General features: G+C 52.9%; 1 protein-coding gene across 1 annotated transcript; it reads right to left on the reverse strand.

Moving 5' to 3' along the window:
• Positions 1-746: 746 nt before the first annotated feature.
• On the reverse strand, positions 747-22,094 carry LOC140426201 (cytochrome b-c1 complex subunit 6, mitochondrial-like). Its single transcript, XM_072510687.1, has 4 exons — positions 22,017-22,094; positions 13,919-13,942; positions 2,814-2,975; positions 747-989 (listed from the first exon to the last, which is right to left on the reverse strand). Exons 1-4 carry the CDS (start codon positions 22,059-22,061, stop codon positions 957-959), a joined length of 264 nt encoding a protein of 87 aa, XP_072366788.1. The 5' UTR covers positions 22,062-22,094; the 3' UTR covers positions 747-956.
• Between the last annotated feature and the right edge of the window lie 1,427 nt (positions 22,095-23,521).

Below are 23,521 nucleotides of genomic sequence, written 5' to 3' on the forward strand. Positions count from 1 at the left end.
CTGAATGGCAACTGTTCCAGCGCCTGTACCAGGAAAGCATATTGCAGCCCCTCAGCATTAGGCACAGGTGGTCATTCAACCCCTCACACTCAATACACCATTCAATAAATTTCTGACTGATCAATATGTTAACTTTTACAGGAGTGGGCTGGACGGTAGCACAGTGGTTAGCAAAGTTGCTCCTCAGCTCCAGGGTCCCAGGTTCGATTCCCGGCTTGGGTCACTGTCTGTGGGAATCTGCACGTTCTCTCTGTGTCTGCGTGGATTTCCTCCGGGCACTCCGATTTCCTCCCACAGTCCAAAGATGTGCGGGTTAGGTGGATTGGCAATGCTAAATCGCCCTTAGTGTCCAAAAAGGTTAAGTGAGGTTACTGGGTTTTGGGGGGATAGGATAGAGGATGGGCTTGAGTGGGGTGCTCTTTCCAAGGGTCGGTGCAGACTCGATGGGCTGAATGGCCTCCTTCTGCACTGTAAATTCCTCTATGTAAATTTACGCAGCTTTATTGCCAAACTCAACCCACATTTTCCCCACGTGAAGTTAAGGGTTATGGGACCAAAGCAGGTTAAAGAGAGTTAAGATATAGATCAACCATTTGTTTACTATAGCTGAGGCATCATTATAAGTGGGAGAGGATAGAAATAAATCTATTTGTACAGAAAAAGAGGGCACAACTTGCAATGGCAACCTGTTTCAACTCTAAACCATCAACCTAAATAAAACAAAAAGAATGAAATAAGACACTAGATTTGGAGATCAACAAGTTTACTTATAATGGCAAGTAAAATAAACAATTTCTGGCACCAAATCACAAACATAGTAAACCTTTGACAAAGGCAATGCCTGAACCATCATGCAAAGGACCACAAACATCCATTTCTCAGTTAGAAATCAGTGAATTGGGTTCCCCACAACTGTTATGAATTCTGATACAGTCGAGTTCCTCGGGTACTAGACTTCACTTTAACTTACTGAAGATTTTTTCAGCCACCTGGAACAAAAAATAAAAGTTTTATCATGGGTGAGAACACAGTGGATGAGACAGCAGAGGGGGAACAGTTGTGCATCAATATCCTATAAGTGAATTGGGAGGAAATGTATAACTCAAGTACATGAGCAACAAAAATAGATATGCAGATACGGCAATTAAGACTATGGAATGCTATCTTTATTATGAGAGGAATTGAACACAAGTTAGGATGTTATGCTTCAGTTATACTGGGCATTGGTGAGACGCGATCTCGATACTGTGTGCAGTTTTGGTCTCCTTATTTAAGGATGTAAATGCATTGTAGGCAGTTAAGAAGAGCTTCCTCGCCTGCATCAACTTGATCAGGGCGTTTTATTCTTTACAAATGAAGCTCTTGAATTGTCCTCCAATGCTTTGGTTGCCTCTTGATGCTCGTCACCATCCTGAAACTCCTGCATGACAATACAATCGCCATTGTCTTAAATGGAAGATCTGTCTTACGGGGAAAGGTTGAACAACCTTGTCCTGCTTCCACATGAGTTTAGAAGAATAAGGGGCGACTTGTTGAATTATAAAAGATCCTAAATGGTATTGACAAGGTGAACGTGGAAAGGATGTTTCCTCTTCTGGGTAAGCCAAGAACTAGAGGGCAGTTTTAAAATTGGGGTCACCCTTTTACGACAGAGATGAAGAATATTTTTTTTCTGAGGGTTGTGCGACTTTGGAACTTGTTCTCAGAAGGCGGTAGAGAGAAGATAATTAAATATTTTAAAGGTAGAGGTAGACAGATTCTTGTTAGGCAAGAAAAACGGGCTAGATGGGAATGCGGAGTTCAGGACACAAACAGATCGGCCATGATGGGGATTGGGCCTTAGTAGGGTGCTCTTTCAGAGGGTCGGAGCAGACTCGATGGGCCGAATGGCCTCCACTGTCGGGATTCTATGATATATTTAATATTGGAGCAGGCTCAAAGTGCCGAATGGTCTATTCTGTTCCAATTTTCATGTCAAAAACAGAACCTTTTAACAAATTATTGTTTTCCTTATGCTGGAGGTGCTATGAACAGACACATTTGCATACTATTGTTTTTTTGGGGGTCTTTTTACTAAAGAAAACACCACAAGGTTATGAGGAAAGGCTCAAGTTCGGGAATAATTGGATAGCTCTTTCAAAGTCACCACAGACATGGTGATCTGAGGAGATCTCTTTCTGTTCCACAAAATTTGATAATTCTGGAAATTAAAAAAGTTTAAATTTCAATCAAAATTATTTATAACTTGCGGCAGCACTGTGGCGCAGTCGTTAGCACTGCTGCCTCATGGCGCCGAGGTCCCAGGTTCGATCCCGGCTCTGGCTCACTGTCCGTGCGGAGTTTGCTCATTCTCCCTGTGTTTGCGTGGGTTTCGCCTCCACAACCCAAAGATGTGCAGGCTATGGGGATTGGCCACGTGAAATTGCCCCTTAATTGGAAAAAATGAGTTGGGTACTCTAAAATTTATTTTTAAAAAATAATTATTAATAACTTAAGAATCTTCTTGCTTTCAATGATTCATTTCAATGACAAATTAATAGCATTTTCAGCATTATTTAATCAACCTTTGGTGTGATTACACGTCAAATAAAAAAAACAGGTATTTATACTATCAATTTTAAATGTCTAAACATCCTTGATGCATTCAATAGAAGATCTACATTACCATGTTGGTACTGCAAGTAGGAATTGTGTGCCATCAAGACACTTTATAAAATAAGAGAGAACAACACCCATGAGGAAAATTGGAAGTCCTCCCAAAAAGTCAAAACAAAAACATTGATACCAATTTATTACACAAGCACAGAACTTACACAGTGGTCCCGGGCATGCAAGAAGTCAAACAGCTCCTCGGTACAGGTTTCTACAGTTTGTGATCGGGAACTCACTCGCTCTGTACAGGTGTCCAGCATTTCTCGCAGTTTCACACAAGTTTCAATCTGTTCACACTGCTCCCTAATGTTTGTTAGGGGATCCTGCACAAGAAAACAGAATGTTATTTCAAAATTACATAGACGAAGCTACTATTTAAATTTATTGTGTTTTAATACTAAGCATTTGCCCACTATTTAAATGCTTGTTTCAAAAAAAGTGTATTTTTAAAACTGTCAAATTAGACTTAATTCACAATTTTTATTTGAGCAGATTTATGTTAATCGGACCTTGGAAATGAAGGGCAGCAGTGTGGAACTCCGAGGGATAGGGACAGGTTTCAGGCCGACTGGCTCCACATCGGTCAGTTTTTAATCCCCGCCTTCTGTGGGGATTGAATGGTGTAAATGGATGGGGCAACAGCAGTCTTACCTATGTGTTTGAATGGTAGCTTGCACTGATACCCGCAGGAGCAGAGATGCCGACCTGCGGGAGATACTCGCGGGAGCAGAGAGCCCGACCTGTGGATATACTCAGGGGAGCAGAGAGCCCGACCTGCAGGAGATACCCGGAGGAGCAGAGAGCCCAACCTGCGGGAGATACTCGCGGGAGCAGAGAGCCCGACTTCTGGGAGATTCCCACGGGAGCAGAGAGCCCGACCTGCGGGAGATACTCGCGGGAGCAGAGAGCCCGACCTGCGGGAGATACTCGAGGGAGCAGAGAGCCCGACATGTGGGAGATACTCGCGGGAGCAGAGAGACCGACCTGTGGGAGATACTCGCGGGAGCAGAGTGCCCGACCTGTGGGAGATACTCGCGGGATCAGAGAGCTCGACCTGTGGGAGATACTCGCGGGAGCAGAGAGCCCGACCTGCGGGAGATACTCGCGGGAGCAGAGAGCCCGACCTGCGGGAGGTACTCGCGGGAGCAGAGAGCCCGACCTGCGGAGATACTCGCGGGAGCAGAGAGCCCGACCTGCGGGAGATACTCGCGGGAGCAGAGAGACCGACATGCGGGAGATACTCGCGGGAGCAGAGAGCCCAACCTGCAGGAGATACACGCGGGAGCAGAGAGCTCGACCTGTGGGAGATACTCGCGGGAGCAGAGAGCCCGACATGCGGGAGATACTCGTGGGAGCAGACAGCCCAACCTGTGGGAGATTCTCGCGGGATCAGAGAGGCCGATCTGCGGGAGATACCATGGGAGCAGACAGCCCAACCTGTGGGAGATTCTCGCGGGAGCAGAGAGGCCGAACTGCGGGAGATTCCCGCGGGAGCAGAGAGGCTGTCCTGCGGGAGATACTCGCGGGAGCAGAGAGCCCGACCTGCAGGAGATACTCGCGGGAGCAGAGAGCCCAACCTGCGGCAGATATCCGGGGGGAGCAGAGAGCCCGACCTGTGGGAGATACTCACGGGAGCAGAGAGCCCGACCTGTGGGAGATACTCGCGGGAGCAGAGAGCCCGACCTGTGGGAGATACTCGCGGGAGCAGAGAGCCCGACCTGCGGGAGATACTCGCGGGAGCAGAGAGCCTGACCTGCAGGAGATACCCGGGGAGCAGAGAGCCCGACCTGCGGGAGATACTCGCGGGAGCAGAGAGCCCAACCTGCGGGAGATACCCGCGGGAGCAGAGAGCCCGACCTGTGGGAGATACTCGAGGGAGCAGAGAGCCCGACCTGCGGGAGATACTCGCGGGAGCAGAGACCCCGACCTGCGGGAGGTACTCGCGGGAGCAGAGACCCCGACCTGCAGGAGGTACTCGCGGGAGCAGAGAGCCCGACCTGCGGAGATACTCGCGGGAGCAGAGAGCCCGACCTGCGGGAGATACTCGCGGGAGCAGAGAGCCCGACCTGCGGGAGGTACCCGCGGGAGCAGAGAGCCCGACCTGTGGAGATACTCGCGGGAGCAGAGAGCCCGACCTGTGGAGATACTCGAGGGAGCAGAGAGCCCGACCTGACCGAGATACTCGTGGGAGGAGAGAGCCCGACCTGCGGGAGATACTCGTGGGAGTAGACAGGCTGTCCTGCGGGAGATACTCGCGGGAGCAGAGAGCCCAACCTGCGGGAGACACTCGCGGGAGCAGTGAGCCCGACCTGCGGGAGATACTCGCGGGAGCAGAGAGCTCGACCTGTGGGTGATACTCGCGGGAGCAGAGAGCCCGACCTGCGGAGATACTCGCGGGAGCTGAGAGCCCGACCTGCGGGAGATACTCGCGGGAGCAGAGAGCCCGACCTGTGGAGATACTCGAGGGAGCAGAGAGCCCGACCTGACCGAGATACTCGTGGGAGCAGAGAGCCCGACATGCGGGAGATACTCGTGGGAGCAGACAGCCCAACCTGTGGGAGATTCTCGCGGGATCAGAGAGGCCGACCTGCGGAAGATACCATGGGAGCAGACAGCCCAACCTGTGGGAGATTCTCGCGGGAGCAGAGAGGCCGACCTGCGGGAGATTCCCGCGGGAGCAGAGAGGCTGTCCTGCGGGAGATTCCCGCGGGAGCAGAGAGCCCGACCTGCGGGAGATACTCGCGGGAGCAGAGAGCCCGACCTGCGGGAGATACACGGGGGAGCAGAGAGCCCGACCTGTGGGAGATACTCGCGGGAGCAGAGAGCCCGACCTGTGGGAGATACTCGCGGGAGCAGAGAGCCCGACCTGCGGGAGATACTCGCGGGAGCAGAGAGCCCGACCTGCGGGAGATACTCGCGGGAGCAGAGAGCCCGAGCTGCAGGAGATACCCGGGGGAGCAGAGAGCCCGACCTGCGGGAGATACTCGCGGGAGCAGAGAGCCCAACCTGCGGGAGATACTCGCGGGAGCAGAGAGCCCGACCTGTGGGAGATACTCACGGGAGCAAAGAGCCCGACCTGCGGGAGATACTCGCGGGAGCAGAGAGCCCGACCTGCGGGAGATACTCGCGGGAGCAGAGAGCCCGACCTGCGGGAGGTACCCGCGGGAGCAGAGAGCCTGACCTGTTAAGATACTCGCAGGAGCAGAGAGCCCGACCTGTGGAGATACTCGAGGGAGCAGAGACCCCGACCTGACCGAGATACTCGTGGGAGGAGAGAGCCCGACCTGCGGGAGAGACTCGTGGGAGCAGACAGGCTGTCCTGCGGGAGATACCATGGGAGCAGAGAGCCCAACCTGTGGGAGATTCTCGCGGGAGCAGAGAGCCCGACCTGCGGGAGCAGAGAGGCTATCCTGCCGGAGATACTCGAGGGAGCAGACAGCCCGACCTGTGGGAGATACTCGCGGGAGCAGAGAGCCCGACCTGCGGGAGCTACTCGCGTGAGCAGAGAGCCCAACCTGCGGGAGATACCCGGGGGAGCAGAGAGCCCGACCTGTGGGAGATACTCGCGGGAGCAGAGAGCCCGACCTGCGGGAGATTCCCGCGGGAGCAGAGAGGCTGTCCTGCGGGAGATACCCGGGGGAGCAGAGAGCCCGACCTGTGGGAGATACTCGCGGGAGCAGAGAGCCCGACCTGTGGGAGATACTCGCGGGAGCAGAGAGCCCGACCTGCGGGAGATACTCGCGGGAGCAGAGAGCCCGACCTGCGGGAGATACTCGCGGGAGCAGAGAGCCCGACCTGCGGGAGATACTCGCGGGAGCAGAGAGCCCGACCTGCGGGAGATACTCGCGGGAGCAGAGAGCCCGACCTGCGGGAGATACTCGCGGGAGCAGAGAGCCTGAGCTGCAGGAGATACCCGGGGGAGCAGAGAGCCCAACCTGCGGGAGATACTCGCGGGAGCAGAGAGCCCAACCTGCGGGAGATACTCGCGGGAGCAGAGAGCCCGACCTGTGGGAGATACTCGCGGGAGCAGAGAGCCCGACCTGCGGGAGATACTCGCGGGAGCAGAGAGCCCGACCTGCGGGAGATACTCGCGGGAGCAGAGAGCCCGACCTGCGGGAGATACTCGCGGGAGCAGAGAGCCCGACCTGCGGGAGATACTCGCGGGAGCAGAGAGCCTGAGCTGCAGGAGATACCCGGGGGAGCAGTGAGCCCAACCTGCGGAAGATACTCGCGGGAGCAGAGAGCCCAACCTGCGGGAGATACTCGCGGGAGCAGAGAGCCCGACCTGTGGGAGATACTCGCGGGAGCAGAGAGCCCGACCTGCGGGAGATACTCGCGGGAGCAGAGAGCCCGACCTGCGGGAGATACTCGCGGGAGCAGAGAGCCCGACCTACGGGAGGTACCCGCGGGAGCAGAGAGCCCGACCTGTGGAGATACTCGCGGGAGCAGAGAGCCCGACCTGTGGAGATACTCGAGGGAGCAGAGAGCCCGACCTGACCGAGATACTCGTGGGAGGAGAGAGCCCGACCTGCGGGAGTTACTCGTGGGAGCAGACAGGCTGTCCTGCGGGAGATACCATGTGAGCAGAGAGCCCAACCTGTGGGAGATTCTCGCGGGAGCAGAGAGCCCGACCTGCGGGAGATTCATGCGGGAGCAGAGAGGCTATCCTGCGGGAGATACTCGCGGGAGCAGACAGCCCGACCTGTGGGAGATACTCGCGGGAGCAGAGAGCCCGACCTGCGGGAGCTACTCGCGGGAGCAGAGAGCCCAACCTGCGGGAGATACCCGGGGGAGCAGAGAGGCTGTCCTGCGGGAGATACTCGCGGGAGCAGAGAGCCCGACCTGCAGGAGATACTCGCGGGAGCAGAGAGCCCGACCTGCGGGAGATACTCGCGGGAGCAGAGAGCCCGACCTGCGGGAGATACTCGCGGGAGCAGAGAGCCCGACCTGCGGGAGATACTCGCGGGAGCAGAGAGCCCGACCTGCGGGAGATACTCGCGGGAGCAGAGAGCCCGACCTGCGGGAGATACTCGCGGGAGCAGAGAGCCTGAGCTGCAGGAGATACCCGGGGGAGCAGAGAGCCCGACCTGCGGGAGATACTCGCGGGAGCAGAGAGCCCAACCTGCGGGAGATACTCGCGGGAGCAGAGAGCCCGACCTGTGGGAGATACTCGCGGGAGCAGAGAGCCCGACCTGCGGGAGATACTCGCGGGAGCAGAGAGCCCGACCTGCGGGAGATACTCGCGGGAGCAGAGAGCCCGACCTGCGGGAGATACTCGCGGGAGCAGAGAGCCCGACCTACGGGAGGTACCCGCGGGAGCAGAGAGCCCGACCTGTGGAGATACTCGCGGGAGCAGAGAGCCCGACCTGTGGAGATACTCGAGGGAGCAGAGAGCCCGACCTGACCGAGATACTCGTGGGAGGAGAGAGCCCGACCTGCGGGAGATACTCGTGGGAGCAGACAGGCTGTCCTGCGGGAGATACCATGGGAGCAGAGAGCCCAACCTGTGGGAGATTCTCGCGGGAGCAGAGAGCCCGACCTGCGGGAGATTCATGCGGGAGCAGAGAGGCTATCCTGCGGGAGATACTCGCGGGAGCAGACAGCCCGACCTGTGGGAGATACTCGCGGGAGCAGAGAGCCCGACCTGCGGGAGCTACTCGCGGGAGCAGAGAGCCCAACCTGCGGGAGATACCCGGGGGAGCAGAGAGCCCGACCTGTGGGAGATACTCGCGGGAGCAGAGAGCCCGACCTGCGGGAGATACTCGCGGGAGCAGAGAGTCCGACCTGCAGGAGATAACCGGGGGAGCAGAGAGCCCGACCTGCGGGAGATACTCGCGGGAGCAGAGAGCCCGACCTGCAGGAGATACCCGCGGGAGCAGAGAGCCCGATCTGCGGGAGATACTCGCGGGAGCAGAGAGCCCGACCTGCGGGAGGTACTCGCGGGAGCAGAGAGCCCGACCTGCGGAGATACTCGCGGCAGCAGAGAGCCCGACCTGCGGGAGATACTCGCGGCAGCAGAGAGCCCGACCTGCGGGAGGTACTCGCGGGAGCAGAGAGCCCGACCTGTGGAGATACTCGAGGGAGCAGAGAGGCCGACCTGCGGGAGATACCATGGGAGCAGAGAGCCCAACCTGTGGGAGATACCATGGGAGCAGAGAGCCCGACCTGTGCGAGATTTCCGCGGGAGCAGATAGCCCGACCTGTGGGAGATTCCCGCGGGAGCAGAGAGGCTGTCCTGCGGGAGATACTCGTGGGAGCAGACAGCCCAACCTGTGGGAGATTCTCGCGGGAGCAGAGAGGCCGACCTGCGGGAGATACCATGGGAGCAGACAGCCCAACCTGTGGGAGATTCTCGCGGGAGCAGAGAGGCCGACCTGCGGGAGATACCATGGGAGCAGAGAGGCCAACCTGTGCGAGATTCTCGCGGGGGCAGAGAGCCCGACATGTGGGAGATTCCCGCGGGAGCAAAGAGGCTGTCCTGCGGGAGATACTCACGGGAGCAGAGAGCCCGACCGGCAGGATATACCCGGGGGCGCAGAGAGCCCGACCTGCGGGAGATACCCGGGGGAGCAGAGAGCCCGACCTGTGGGAGATACTCGCGGGAGCAGAGAGCCCGACCTGCGGGAGATACTCGCGGGAGCAGAGAGCCCGACCTGCGGGAGATACCCGCGGGAGCAGAGAGCACGAACTGAACGAGATACTCGCAGGAGCAGAGAGCCCGACCTGCGGGAGGTACTCGCGGGAGCAGAGAGCCCGACCTGCGGGAGGTACTCGCGGGAGCAGAGAGCCCGACCTGCGGGAGGTACTCGCGGGAGCAGAGAGCCCGACCTGCGGGAGATACTCACGGGAACAGAGAGCCCTACCTGCGGGAGGTACTAGCGGGAGCAGAGAGCCCGACCTGCGGGAGATACTCACGGGAACAGAGAGCCCAACCTGTGGAGATACTCGCGGGAGCAGAGAGCCCGACCTGCGGGAGATACTCGTGGGAGCAGCGAGCCCGACCTGTGGGAGATACCCGCGGGAGCAGAGAGCCTGACCTGTGGTAGATACCATGGGAGCAGAGAGCCCGACCTGTGGGAGATTCACGCGGGAGCAGAGAGCCCGACCTGTGAGAGATTCCCGCAGGAGCAGAGAGGCTGTCCTGCGGGAGATACTCGCGGGAGCAGAGAGCGCAACCTGCGAGAGATACCATGGGAGGAGAGAGGCCGACCTGCGGAAATACCATGGGAGTAGAAAGCCCGACCTGTTGGAGTTAACTCGTGGGAGCAGAGAGCCCGACCTGTGGGAGGTACTCGCGGGAGCAGAGAGCCCGACCTGCGGGAGATACCCGCGGGAGCAGAGAGCCCAACCGGTGGGAGATACTCACGGGAGCACAGAGGCCGATCTGCGGGAGATACCGTGGGAGCAGAGAGCCCGACATGCGAGAGATACCCTCGGGAGCAGAGGTCGACCTGCGGGAGATACTCATGGGAGCAAAGATGCTGACCTGCGGGAGATACTCGCGGGAGCAGAGGCCCACCTGCGGGAGATACCATGGGAGCAGAGTGGTTGTCCGGCGGGAGATACTCATGGGAGCAGAGAGGCCGGCCTGTGGGAGATACCATGGGAGCAGAGAGACTGACCTGCGGGAGATACTCATGGGAGCAGAGAGGCTGATCTGCAGGAGATACTCGCGGGAGCAGAGAGGCTGATCTGCAGGACATACTCGCGGGAGCAGAGAGGCCGGCCTGTGGGAGATACTATGGGAGCAGAGAGGCCGACCCATGGGAGATACCCGCAGGAGCACAGAGGCTGACCTGCGGGAGATACCGTGGGAGCAGAGAGGCCGACCTGCGGGAGATACCATGCGGGAACGGAGAAATTGAAAACAAAGTGAGCAGTGGCAGCTAAAGAAAGCTATAAGTTGATTGGTTGAGAGGAGTCTTGCCTTCCTGCAGGTGGCTACAAGGGACAGAGCTGATTGGTCAGTAGTGGGCAAGTTATTTCTCTCCCATTTAAAGTTACATTAAAGGAAAGGCAAGAGTTTTTGCTTTAAAAAAAATTGTACTTGGCATAAATTTAATGTAAGAGTCATTTAAGCTAAAAGTATGACTGGACGGCTCAGTCCCATGTTTTGCACGGCATGCAGTATGTGGGATTTCCTTGAGCTCCATGCAGTCTCGATGACATTTGCAGAAAGTGTCACTAGTCTGAGGCAAGAGCGAAGATCACAGGGGCTCTGACATAATTTTCAAATCCTCGGGCGGCACGGTGGTTAGCACTGCTGCCTACGGCGCGGAGGACCCGGGTTCTATCCCGGCCCCGGGTCACTGTCCGTTTGAAGTTTGCACATTCTCCGTGTCTGCGTGGGTTTCACCCCCACAACCCAAAAATGTGCAGGTTAGGTGGATTAGCCACGCTAAATTGCCCCTTAATTAGAAAAAAAATAATTGAGTACTCTAAATTTTTTTATTTAAAAAAAAAATAAGTTTCAAATCCTCTTCTGACCACAGGTTGTGGTGCCAGAGGACTGGAGGATAACTAATGTGGTACCATTATTCAAGAAAAGTAGTACGGAACAACAAGGTAATTACAGGCCAGTGAGTCTAACATCAGTGGTAAGGAAATTATTAGAAAAAATTGAGGATAGACTTAATCTCTACTTGGTAAGGCAAGGATTAATCAAGAATAGTCAGTATTCGCTTATATGGGGGAGATCATGTCCGACAGATTTCAGTGCATTCCTCAAAGAGGTGTTGAGGCGTGTAGATGAGGGAAGTGCAGTTGATGTAGTCTGCATGGACTTCAGTAAGGCTTTTGACAAGTTTCCCCATGGGAGACTGATCAAGATGATAAGAGCCCATGGGATCCAGGGCAATTTGAAAAATTGGATCCAAAATTGGCTTCATGGCAGGAAACAGGGCATTGGTCGAAGGTTGTTCTTGAGACTAGAAGCCTGTGTCCAATGGTATGTTGGGTCCCTTGCTGATTTAAAGTACATTAATGATCTAGACAGGAATGTGGGTGGCATGATCAGTAAGTTTCCAGATGACACAAAACTTGGGGTGGTGAATAGCACAGAGGAAAGCCTTCAATTAAGCCATCTGACGTGCTGGTCAGATGGACAGAACAGTGGCAAATGGAATTTAACCATGAAAAATGTGAGGTGGTACATTTTGGGAAGATTAACAAGGCAAGGTGTTATAGAGTGATATTATTCTGCATCTTCTTATTTAAATCCATTGCTGATGTCATCAGTGCTGTGATGTCATTAGTTGTTATCTGTGTATATTCTTATTTAACTGTAGTTAGTTCTAATTCGATTACTGTTTTTTCGATGTTTAGCTGCTCCCATTTTTGAATCGATACTGTATTTTAAACTTCATTATTTTTCTACATTAAAGAAGATTAACTTTATTTAGTAACACCAATAACAACGCGTTTCAACTTCCTTTTTGTGGTCAAGTTACTGCATCTTTTTTGGCGATGGGAATTTAAACAAATTTGAGGGTCAGCACGTTCAAAAAGACAAGTTAGCAGCACCATGGTTATGTTTGACCTATCAGCAAGTTTGTGGACGAAAACATGACCTTCAGGATGATTTGGGGAGAATATGCAAACTCGGGCGGTGCAATGATCAGCATGGCTGCCTCACGGCGCCGAGTACCCAGGTTTCCGGCCCTGGGTCACTTTCCGTGTGGAGTTTGCACATTCTCCTCGTGTTTGCGTGGGTCTCACCCCCACAAACCCAAAGATGGGCAGGGTAGGTGAATTGGCCATGCTAAATTGCCCCTTAATTGAGGGGGAAAAATTGGATACTCTAAATTTATTTTTAAAAGAATATGCAAACTCCACACGAACAGTGACCTGGGGCCAGGATCGAACCGGGTCCTCGGCCCCGTGAGGCAGCAGTATTTTTAATTTGCAGCTTTAAGCAGCACAATAAAGCCCAGTACTTACCATCAACATCTTGGGGACACCATTGACTAGAGTGAACTGAACCAGCTATACCAGCACCACAGCTGCGGGATCTGAACAGAATCTGGATACTCAACTCACCACTGGACTTAAAACTTAACAACCATCTACAAGGCTCAGATCAGGAGAGGGATGGGCCACACTGGCCTGTCAGATGCAACAACTCAAAGTTCGATGGCATACAGGACACAGCAAATGATTAGTACATTATATTGGATACAAAAAAGAATGTGTCCTCCTGTGGGGAAAACATAACTAGAGGCCACCAGTATAAGAGTCACCAAGAAATCCAATCAGGAATTAGGAAAAAACTTATTCACCCCAAAGAGTGATAAAAATGTGAAACTCATCATCACAAGAAATGGTTGAAGTATTTCAAGGGAAACTAGAGAAGCACGAGGGAGAAGTGAATAAATGGTTAGAATGGTAAATTCCAGCCTTGGGTGACTGTTTTGTTCTCCCAGTGTCTGCGTGGGTTTCCTCTGGTGCTCCGGTTTCCTTCCACAGTCCAAAGATGTGCGGGTTAGGTGGATTGCCTATGCTAAAATTTCCCCTTAGTGTCCAGGAGTGTGCAAGTTAAGTGGGGTCATAGGGATGGGACAGGAGCCAGAAGGTCGGTGCATACCTTATGGGCTGAATGGCCTCCTTCTGCACTGTAGGGATGCTATGGTTCTATGATCCACTTCCACCATCTTCTGAGGCAGAGTTCCAAACTCGCACAACCCTCAAGAGAAAATAATTCTCTTTATCTCTGTCCTAGAAGGGCGAGCCCGCATTTTAAAATTACACGCTAGTTCTGGATTCACGCAAACCAGGAAACATCCTTTCCACATCTACCTCGTCAGTCAAAACAATTCAAGATCTTAAATACATCAGTCGAGTAATTTCCTCACAAGCCCAGTCTGTCCAACTTATTCTCATAAGACAACTCGCTCATTGCAGCTATCAATCTCATAAACCTCCTCTGAACCAACTTCCAATGCATCTACATTCTTCTTTAAATAAGGAACCCAAGACTGCATACAGTATTCAAGATGCAGTCTCACCAATGTCCTCAGAAGGACAAGAACAGCAGTGTCTTGGAAATATTGCTAGTCTTTCATTGTCGGACGATTACTTTGGAATGCCCTATTTAACTCTATTTTGGGAATATAAGGGACTGCAGCAGTTGAAGGAAAAGATCCATCAACATTTTCTTGGGTTAATATGGACAGACAACAAATTCAACCGAGCCCACATCTCAAGCACAAGTAATAAAAATAAAAATCCAGTTATATAGAATTTACACAGAAGGTCTTTGTGTACTTACCACCACGTCTTCCTCCTCTTCATCCTAAGGAGAAACAACTATATCAGTCATAAATAGGAAAAAACATTTTTTTTTTAAATAAATGTTTTATTGAGGTATTTCTTTGGCACTTTAACAGCAACAAAATCAACAATATACATAAAAAGAAAAATATATACATAGTGCAAATTCCACCACCCTCTCCCGCAGTCTTGCCATTACTTACCCCCCTAACCTACGCTAAGCTAACCCCTCCCCCTTTTCTGCTGACGATTAGTTCTCTGCGAGGAAGTCGACGAATGGTTGCCACCTCCAGGCGAACCCCAACAGAGACCCTCTTATGGCGAACTTAATTTTCTCCAGGCAGAGGAAGCCTTCCATGTCTGAAAGCCAGGTCTCCGATTTCGGGGGCTCCATGCCAGCAATATACGCCTCCGGGCTTGCAGGGAAGCAAAGGCCAGAACATCCGCCTCTCTCTCCTCCTGGATTCCCGGGTCCTGCGATACCCTAAAAATCGCCACTTCCGGACTCAATGCCACCCTCATATTTAATACCGTGGACATGGTGTCGGCAAACCCCCTCAGTTTTGGACATGCCCAGAACATGTGGACATGGTTCGCTGGCCCCCCCCCGCACACCTATCCTCCACTCCAAAGAACCTGCTCATCTGGGCCATGTGAGCCCAGTGAACAACCTTAAATTGGATCAGGCTGAGCCTGGCACATGTTGCAGTAGCACTGACCCTTCCTAATGCATCCATCCAGAGGCCCTCCTCAATCTCTCCCCCCAGCTCCTCCTCCCACTTTCGCTTCAGCTCCTCGGTTTGCATCTCCTCCGAACCCATAAGCTCTCTATACATGTCCGAGACGCTCCCCTCCCCTATCCATCCTCTAGAACCCACCCTATCCTGAATCCCCCTTAATGGCAGGAGTGGGAAGGTTGGTGCCTGCTTCCGCAAAAAGTCCAGTACCTGTAAATATCAGAGTACATTTCCCCCAGCCAATGCAAACTTCTCCTCCAGCGCTCTCATACTCGGGAAGCTGCCTTCCAAGAACAAGTCCCCCATTCTCTCAATCCCCGCTCTCCGCCAAATTTGGAACCTCCCGTCCATCCTCCCCGGGGCAAACCGATGGTTGTCGCAGATTGGGGACCACACTGATGCCCCCTCTGCTCCCACATGTCTCCTCCACTGCCCCCAGATTCTCAGGGCCGCCACCACCACTGGACTGGTGGAGTACTGCGCCGGCGGGAACGGTAGGGACGCCGTCACCAGTGCCCCAAAACTTGTGCCCTTACATGAAGCCGCCTCCATGCGCACCCATGCCGGCACACCCCCACCAGCCACCTCCTAACCATGGCTATGTTAGCCACCTAGTAATTACTCAAATTTGGCAGCGCCAACCCACCATCTCCCCGATTCCGCTCGAGCATTGTCCTCTTCACCCGCGGGGGCTTGTCCCCCCCACACAAAGCCCACGATAATCTTATTGATCCGCTTAAAAAACGACCGCAGGATGAAGATGGGGAGGCACTGGAAAACGAAAAGGAACCTCGGGAGGACCGTCACTTTTACCGACTGCACCCTACCTGCCAGAGACAACGGGAGCGCATCCCATCTCTGCAAATCCTCCTTCATCTGGTCCACCAACCGGGCCAGGTTCAATTTGTGTAGCTTGTCCCAATCCCTTGCCACCTGAATACCCAAGTACCTGAAACTGTCCCCTACCACTCTAAACGGCAGTTCCCCTAATCGCCTCTCTTGACCCCCCCCCACTCCCGACCAACCCCTTCAGGCCCTCAGAGCAATTGCCAGCGGCTCTATCGCCAGCGCAAACAGCAGTGGGGAGAGGGGACATCCCTGTCTCGTCCCCCGGTGTAGTCTAAAATATTTCGAAGTCGTCCTATTTGTCCATACACTAGCTAACGGAGCCCGATACAGCAACCTAACCCAGTCAACAAAGCCCCTCCCAAACCCGAACCGCTCCAGCACCTCCCATAAGTAATCCCACTCGACCCGGGCGAAGGCTTTTTCCGCGTCCATCGCAACCACAACTTCAACTTCCCTACCTTCCGGGGGCAACATGATCACATCAAGCAACCTTCTTACATTGGCCCCCAGCTGCCTACCCTTAACAAACCCTGTTTGGTCCACCCTATAACATCCGGTACACAGTCCTCAATCCTGAAAGCCAGAATTTTGGCATCCACATTCAACAAGGATATCGGCCTACAAGAACCACACAGCTCTAGGTCCTTGTCCCTTTTCAAAATGAGAGAGATCATGCGCTGTGACATGTGGTAAAACCCCTCTTTCCTCTGCCTCGTTAAAGACCTTCAACAGTACCGGCCCCAATATTCCGGAGAACTTTTTATAGAACTCGACTGGGTACCCGTCCGTTCCCAGGGCCTTACCCGACTGCATAGCCATCAAACCCTCCACTATCTCCTCCAGCCCGATCAGGGCCCCCAGCCCTTCCACCAGCTCCCATCCACCTTCGGGAAAGTCAACCCATCCAAAAAGTGCCTCATCCCCTCCGGCCCCACAGGGGGTTCCGACCTGTACAACCTACTATAAAAGTCCCAAAAGGTCTTGCTCACCCCCGCCGAGTCCCCAACTAAGTTCCCATCCCCGTCAACAACTTTCCCTATTTCCCTCACTGCCTCCCTCTTTCCCTCGCTGCCTCCCTCTTTCTGAGCTGCTGTACAAGCATTCTACTGGCCTTCTCCCCATGCTCGTAAATCGCCCCCTTCGCCTTTCTGAGCTGCTCCACTGCCCTTCCTGTCGTTAACAAACCAAATTCCGCCTGCAGCCTCTGGTGTTCAGGTGTTCCCTTAACAGCCCTGCCGCTGGAGCCTCCGCATACCTCCTATCCACTCGAAGAATCTCTTTTAACAGTCAATCCGTTTCTGCCCTATCCATCCTGTCCCTGTGAGCTCGGATCGAGATCAGCTCTCCTCTCACCACTGCTTTCAGCGCTTCCCAGACCACCGCTGCTGAGACCTCCCCCGTGTCGTTTACCTGCAGGTAGTTCAGCATGCACTTCCTCAACCTCTCACAGACCGCTTCGTCCGTCAACAGCCCCACATCCAACCTCCATTGCGGGCGCTGCTTGCTATCCATACTGACCTGCAGGTCCACCCAGTGCGGAGCATGGTCCGAGATCGTAATCGCTGAATAACCCATGTCCACCACCCCCGCCAACAGGGCCCTGCCCACAACAAAGAAATCTATCTGGGAATACACCTTGTGAACATGGGAGAAGAAAGAAAATTCCTTGGCCCTCGGCTGCCTAAATCTCCACGGATCCCCCCCCCCAATCTGCTCCATGAACCCTTTCAGCTCCTTTGCCATTGCTAGGACCTTGCCCATTCTCGAGCATGACCAGTCCAGGCCTGAATCAATAACCGTGTTGAAATTCCCACACATAATCAGCCTGTGCCAATCCAGGTCCAGACTCTTACCCAGCATCCTCTTTATAAAATCCCCATCGTCCCAATTTGGCACGTACACGTTGACCAGCACTATCTTCATCCCCTGCAGCTTGCCACTAACCATGATATATCGAACTCGTACATCCGAGACTATCCTCCCCATCTCAAACGCCACCCGCTTGTTAATCAAAATCACAGCTCACTTTGTCTTTGAATTCAGCCCCGAGTGGAAAACCTGACTAACCCAACTTTTCCTCAACCTGACCTGATCCACTAGTTTAAGATGCGTCTCCTGCAGCATCACCACGTCTGCCTCTTCAGTCTCCTCAGGTGCACAAACACACGTGCCCTCTTTACTGGCCCATTTAGCCCCCGGACATTCCAGGTGACCAGCCTAGTTGGGAGGCAAAGTGCCCCCCCCCCCCCCCGGTCAGCCATCTCCTTTCTTGCGCCCGCCTCTAGCCCATGCGCCGCACCTCCTCCGGCCCGCCCCGGGGCTGCCCCCACCCCCGACCCCTCAGTGACCTTCCATCGAAGTCCCTCCCATGTCATAAATAGGAAATTATTAAGGGACAGAGAGGAGGTTGGGGGCAGAGGCTGTCTGGGGGCGGACCGGTGGAGGCACGGAGCATGCGGTGGAGGCGGGCCCAAAAAAGGGGATGGCTGATCGGCAAGGGGGGGGGGGGCAATGAGCTCCACAACTAGGCTGATCACCTGGAATGTTCGAGGGTTAAATGGGCCGGTCAAGGGGGCACGTGCGTTCGCACATCTTGGACTGAAGGCGGACGCGGTACTGTTGCAGGAGACGCACCTTCGAGTAACTGACCAGATTATATTGAGGAAAGGCTGGGTCAGTCAGGTTTTTTGCTCGGGACTAGACTCAAAGACTAGAGGGGTCGCGATCCTGATCAATAAGCGGGTGTTTGAAGCATGTAAAATAGTCTCGGACATGGGAGGTCGGTACATTATCGTCAGTGGGAAACTGGAGGAGGTGCAGGTGGTATTAGTAAATGTGAATGCGCCAAATTAGGATGATGTGGAGTTTATAAAGAGGATGCTGGGGAAGATACCGGATCTGGACTCGCATGGGTTGGTCATGGGAGGGGACATCAACACAGTTATTGACCCTGGCTTGGACCGGTCAAGCTCGAAAACGGGCAGGGTGCCAGCAATGGCAAAGGAACTAAAGGGTTCATGGAGCAGATGGGGGGGGGAAATCCATGGACATTTGGACAGCCGAGGGTGAAGGAGTTCTCCTTCTACTCACACGTGCATTAAGTGTACTCCCGGACTGATTTCTTTATTTTGAGCAGGGCCTTACTGGCAAGGGTGGTGGACACGGGGTACTCGGCGATCACAATCTCAGACCATGCAGCGCATGGGGTTGACCTGCAGGTTAGTAAAGACAGTAAAAAAACGCCCGCACTGGAGGTTAGATGTGGGACTTTTGGCTGACGAAGGGGTGGTGCGAGCAGCTGAGGAAATGCATTCAGAACTACCTGCAGGTCAACGACACGGGGGAAATTTCAGCAGCGGTGGTCTGGGAAGCACTGACGGCAGTGGTCAGAGGGGAGCTGATCTCGATACGGGCCCAGAGGGAGAAGGTGGACAGGGCAGAGACGGACTGACTGGTAAAGGTGATACTACAGATCGATAGGAGGTATACGGAGACCCCAGAGGCAGGGCTTTTAAGGGAACGGCGGAGGCTACAAATTTTAGTAACTATTACTGGGCGGCGAATATAGCCATGATCAGGAAGTGGGTGGTGGGGGAGGGGTCGGCATGGGAGCGTATGGAGGCGGCTTCATGCAAGGGCATCAGTCTGGAGGCATTGATAACTGCACCTCTGCCGTTCCCGCCGGCACGGTACTCCACCAGCCCCATGGTGGTGGCGGCCCTGAGAGTCTGGGGGTAATGGAGAAGACATGTGGGAGCAGAGGGAGCATCGGTCTGGTCTGAGCAATCTGTAATAATCACCGGTTTGCCCCAGGAAGTATGGATGGGGGTTTCCGGATATGGCGGAGAGCAGGGATTGAGAGGATGGGGGATATGTTTATGGAGGGGAGCTTTCTGAGTATGAGGGCACTGGAGGAGAAGTTTGGATTGGCGAGGGGAAACAAATTCAGGTATCTGCAGTTGCGGGACTTCCTACGTAAACAGGTGTCAACCTTCCCGTTCCTACCGCTAAGAGGGATTCAGGACAGGGTCATTTCCAGAGGGTGGGTAGGAGAAGCGAACGTCTTTGACATTTACATGGAACTTATGGGGTCTGAGGAGACGCAGCCCGAGGAGATGAAGCGCAAGTGGGAGGAGAGATAGAGGATGGTCTATGGGCGGAGGCGTTGAGTAGAATCAACGCGTCTGCAACATGTGCCAGGCTTAGCCTGATACAATTCAAAGTCGTTCATCGGGCTCACATGACAGTGGCCTGGATGAGCAGATTCTTTGGGGTGGAAGACAGGTGTGCAAAATGCACGGGAGGACCAGCGAACCATGTCCACATGTTCTGGACAAATAAATGGAGAGCTGCAGAAGGGAAATGTCACAGTGGAAGAAGCTACAAAGGGACAAGTCAAGACCACAGAAGGATTTGAATAAAAGATGTGAATTGTAAACAAACTGCTGGACACAGGCTGAACTGAAGTTTTAAGAGTGAGATTTATTTTATGTATCAGCATCAAGGAACGTAGAGAAAAAGCAGGTCATAGATCATAGGGTCCCTGAGGTGATGGTGGCAGAGAAGCAATTGTTACAGGTGATCTGACTATGATTATTTAGGCAGAAGTAAAATCAAGTAAACAGTTGGACTGAGCTGGATATCAGAGACAGCATTGAAGGAGGATGATTCTGACCATGATGACGCTATTCTGTCTAGCTCATCCACCCATCCTTCCTTGCCCACAAACACACCCATCCTTCCTTACCCACAAACACACCCATTCCCACAACCTCGTATTTAATATTCATTTATCAGGGACTTCCAGTGACGGGGATGTGCTGAGCGGACGCATGAAAGTTGGCTCCCCGTCTGAGAATTCGAATTAAGGCTCCTTTAATCGAGAACAGCTCGCCAGAATCAGGGAAAACACATCCCCTCACCCTCTTCAAACAAAACAGAATGAGAGATGCCAAACAGCAGCAGCGCCTGGGACCCAAGAGAGAAAAACCTGGAGAAACGAGTGGAGAGGATGGCGGACACACAAGCAATGGGACCACAGACACACCCAACAGAGAGGGGCCGCCAGGCAGCGCATGGAGCTCCACCGGCTGGTGGGGCACAAAAAGGTCCAACAAAGGGAAATAAACATGGGCGGCCTGGCCCTCCCAAACCTACAATTCTACCACTGGGGGGGGGCCACAGCAGAGAGTGAGGGGATATGTCAAGGAGTCAGAAGCAGATTAGGTGAGGATGGAGTAGAGTTCATGCATAGGGACGTTCCTCCGAGCCCTAGTCATGACAGCATTTCCATCCCGGCCAGCCAAACACTCTAAAAGTCCATTGAGGGTATCTACACTCCGGACATGGAACCAATTAAGGCAACATTTCGACCTGACCGAAATGACTATGGCTCCCATCTACAACAACCACATGTTCACGCCAACCACAATGGGCACCATCTTTGAAAGGCGGAGACAGGATGGGGGAACGTTGACAGTTAGTAACTTTTACACGAACGATAGACTAGACACTAGAAGAACTAATGGAGAGGTTTCAACTGCCCCAAAAGAAACGACCTACAACACACACACACACACACATCAAAAACGACGACGTACCCACACACACACACTGTCTCATCCAGCAGGGAGTGAGTCTCCTCCAACAGTGGCCCATACAGGTCCCCTCCCTAAGTCGCCCACGTCCAGGAGCTCCGGGGGACCCAGGTCCCCCGGCGGCCCCCCCCTGTGGCTGTGCCGCCTATCCTCTGCCTTGCCGGTTTCTGCCCCCCCCCCCCGATTTCGGTAAGAATAATAATCTTTATTATTGTCACAAGTAGGCTTACATTAACACTGCAATGACGTTACTGTGAAAATCCCCTAGTTGCCACACTCCGGCACCTGTCCTTACATAGAGGGAGAATTCAGAATGTTCAATTCACTTAACAGTATGTCTTTAAGTTGCCTTTTCATTTTTACGACCAAAATGCATGACTTACTCAAATCCATCTGCCACATTTTGGCCCATTCACCTAACTATATCCATTTGTACGGTTGTTATTTCCTCATTGCATTGCGATTCTCTGCCTTGCTCATTGCAGGGTTGCAAACTGCAACTCAATGTCAGTCATGATTGAAGAATAAAATGATTTGCACCGGGACCTTTCCCAGTAGCGGGAGAAAGCTTAAGTGAAGAAGCTAAACTCTATACTATGTTGCAGGAGCTCGGAGGTGCTGGAAAGTGCTTGCTGCTAACACAGGTCCGGTCAGTGTCACTGGATTTCGTGACCGGATCTGGAGAACCATCCCGAGACGGAGTAACCGGTGCCGGCTCTCCTCACAGCTCGGCGATCACCCCCTGCCTCTCTGTCCTTGGACTCACCCCGAGGGCCCAGGCTTGTCCTTGCTTCCGCGTCCCCGCCCGGCCTCACACGACTTTCCGAGCCCGACCCCGATTTTCAGATTGCTTCGCCCTGCCCCACCGTGACTCCCCACTGAGTTGTCCCATTTCCCGCTCCCCGAGCCTCACCTCCCCAGGTCCTCCGGTTAACATCAGCTCATCCTCCATCCCCATGGCGCCGACCTTGCGAAGAGATTCCGGCAAGAAATTCCGCGCATGCGCCACCGACCTATAATGACGTCATGGCCCGTACAAAGGTATAGATCGTATTCAGCAACAGGAAGTGGTTTGGCAACATCTACTTCCGGGTAATGTCTCCATTCATTTAAATTAGAAGCCACAGGAACAGGCTTTGCTAATAATCAATTTGCATTTTATGTTTTATTCTAAAAGTGGGGAAAAACACTAAATCATGCCCGCAGCTTTGTTTATAATTACTGAACACATTTAATCAACACAGGGAAATATTTCTGTTTATTCAACAAGCATCCCAAATAGTACACAAAGTTGCGACTTCATTGTGATGTTATCAACATTGCCTTTGGTTCTGATTTTAGTTCTCAATCGGCAACGTTAACTCGGATCCTAACTGCACAGAAGCTGCCTAATCTAGTGATTGTTCCAAACCTTTCATTTTTAAAAAATCATGCTTGGTTTACCTGTTTGATAGCTGGTGCCTAACGGATTTTGATTGGGGATATAGTTAGAAACTCTGGTTTAAGATAAAAGTAGGATGGGCCCACTGCTTTTAAAACACACGAACTGGCATCGCAAAATCTCAAACCAATTAAACAATATTCACAATTTTGCTTCTAGAGATCATTTTAATTAGTTGATTAAAAATATCGTATTCACTCATGGTAGCATATGAAAGAGGGCGAGAATAATTTAAAGTGAGCAGGTTATATGATTCATTTGTATCGAACAAAGTCGGTTTTATGTTGACTAATGAAGCTATTATAAATTAATTTCATTCTCCCTCCAAGTCGAATCCCCTACCGAGGAGCAAGGTGCAAATTTCCTTTGACAAAGTCATTCCGACTCAAAACGTCAGCTCCCTTTTCCACAGATTCTGAGATTGCCCAGTACTTTCTGTTTGTGTTTCAGATTCCAGCATCTGCAGTCATTTATTTTTATACAAATTCCCATTCATGGTTTTACCAGTATTACCCTCTGCCGATTGCGTGTCACTCTGCATGTTAGGGATTATGTACAACCTTTACCCCATTTGTTCAATGCTTTAAAGTATAATCATTTTGCTTTCAACAGTTTCAAAGCAGATCCTATAATCAGATCCTACCTCTCATTATCCAGAAACTGTCCTTTTGAGATTTGCTAATACAGGAGTTGGTGACAAGTTATCCACATAGTGGAATATGATTAACAGTGTAGTGCGACTTTCAGTGGCAGCCATGGAGAGAGTGGTCGCACATTTGGTGGTTCCCACTCAAGGTGGAGTTTTGTTGGTCTTTTCCCACCCGAAGGGTAGAATTCGAGGGCAAAAAGTGCAGGAGTTCCCAGGGAAGGTGGCTGGTATATGGATCCACAGGCAAGGGGTGCCGCAAGAAGGAAAGAGTAGTTGGAGCAGGAGAGTCTTTGTGGTGTGCCACAAAGATGGAGAAGGGTAAGGGGGC

This window comes from Scyliorhinus torazame, chromosome 7 (assembly GCF_047496885.1).
Source record: "Scyliorhinus torazame isolate Kashiwa2021f chromosome 7, sScyTor2.1, whole genome shotgun sequence".
Taxonomy (NCBI): Eukaryota; Metazoa; Chordata; class Chondrichthyes; order Carcharhiniformes; family Scyliorhinidae; genus Scyliorhinus; species Scyliorhinus torazame.

Coding starts and splice junctions, on each gene's coding strand:
- LOC140426201 (XM_072510687.1), bottom strand. CDS start 22,061: ATGGGGATGGAGGATGAGCTGATGTTAACCGGAGGACCTGGGGAG. Junction 13,943..22,016: donor TAACCGGAGGACCTGGGGAG/GTGAGGCTCGGG, acceptor GTTTCTCCTTAG/GATGAAGAGGAGGAAGACGT. Junction 990..2,813: donor TGCATGCCCGGGACCACTGT/GTAAGTTCTGTG, acceptor TTTTTGTTCCAG/GTGGCTGAAAAAATCTTCAG.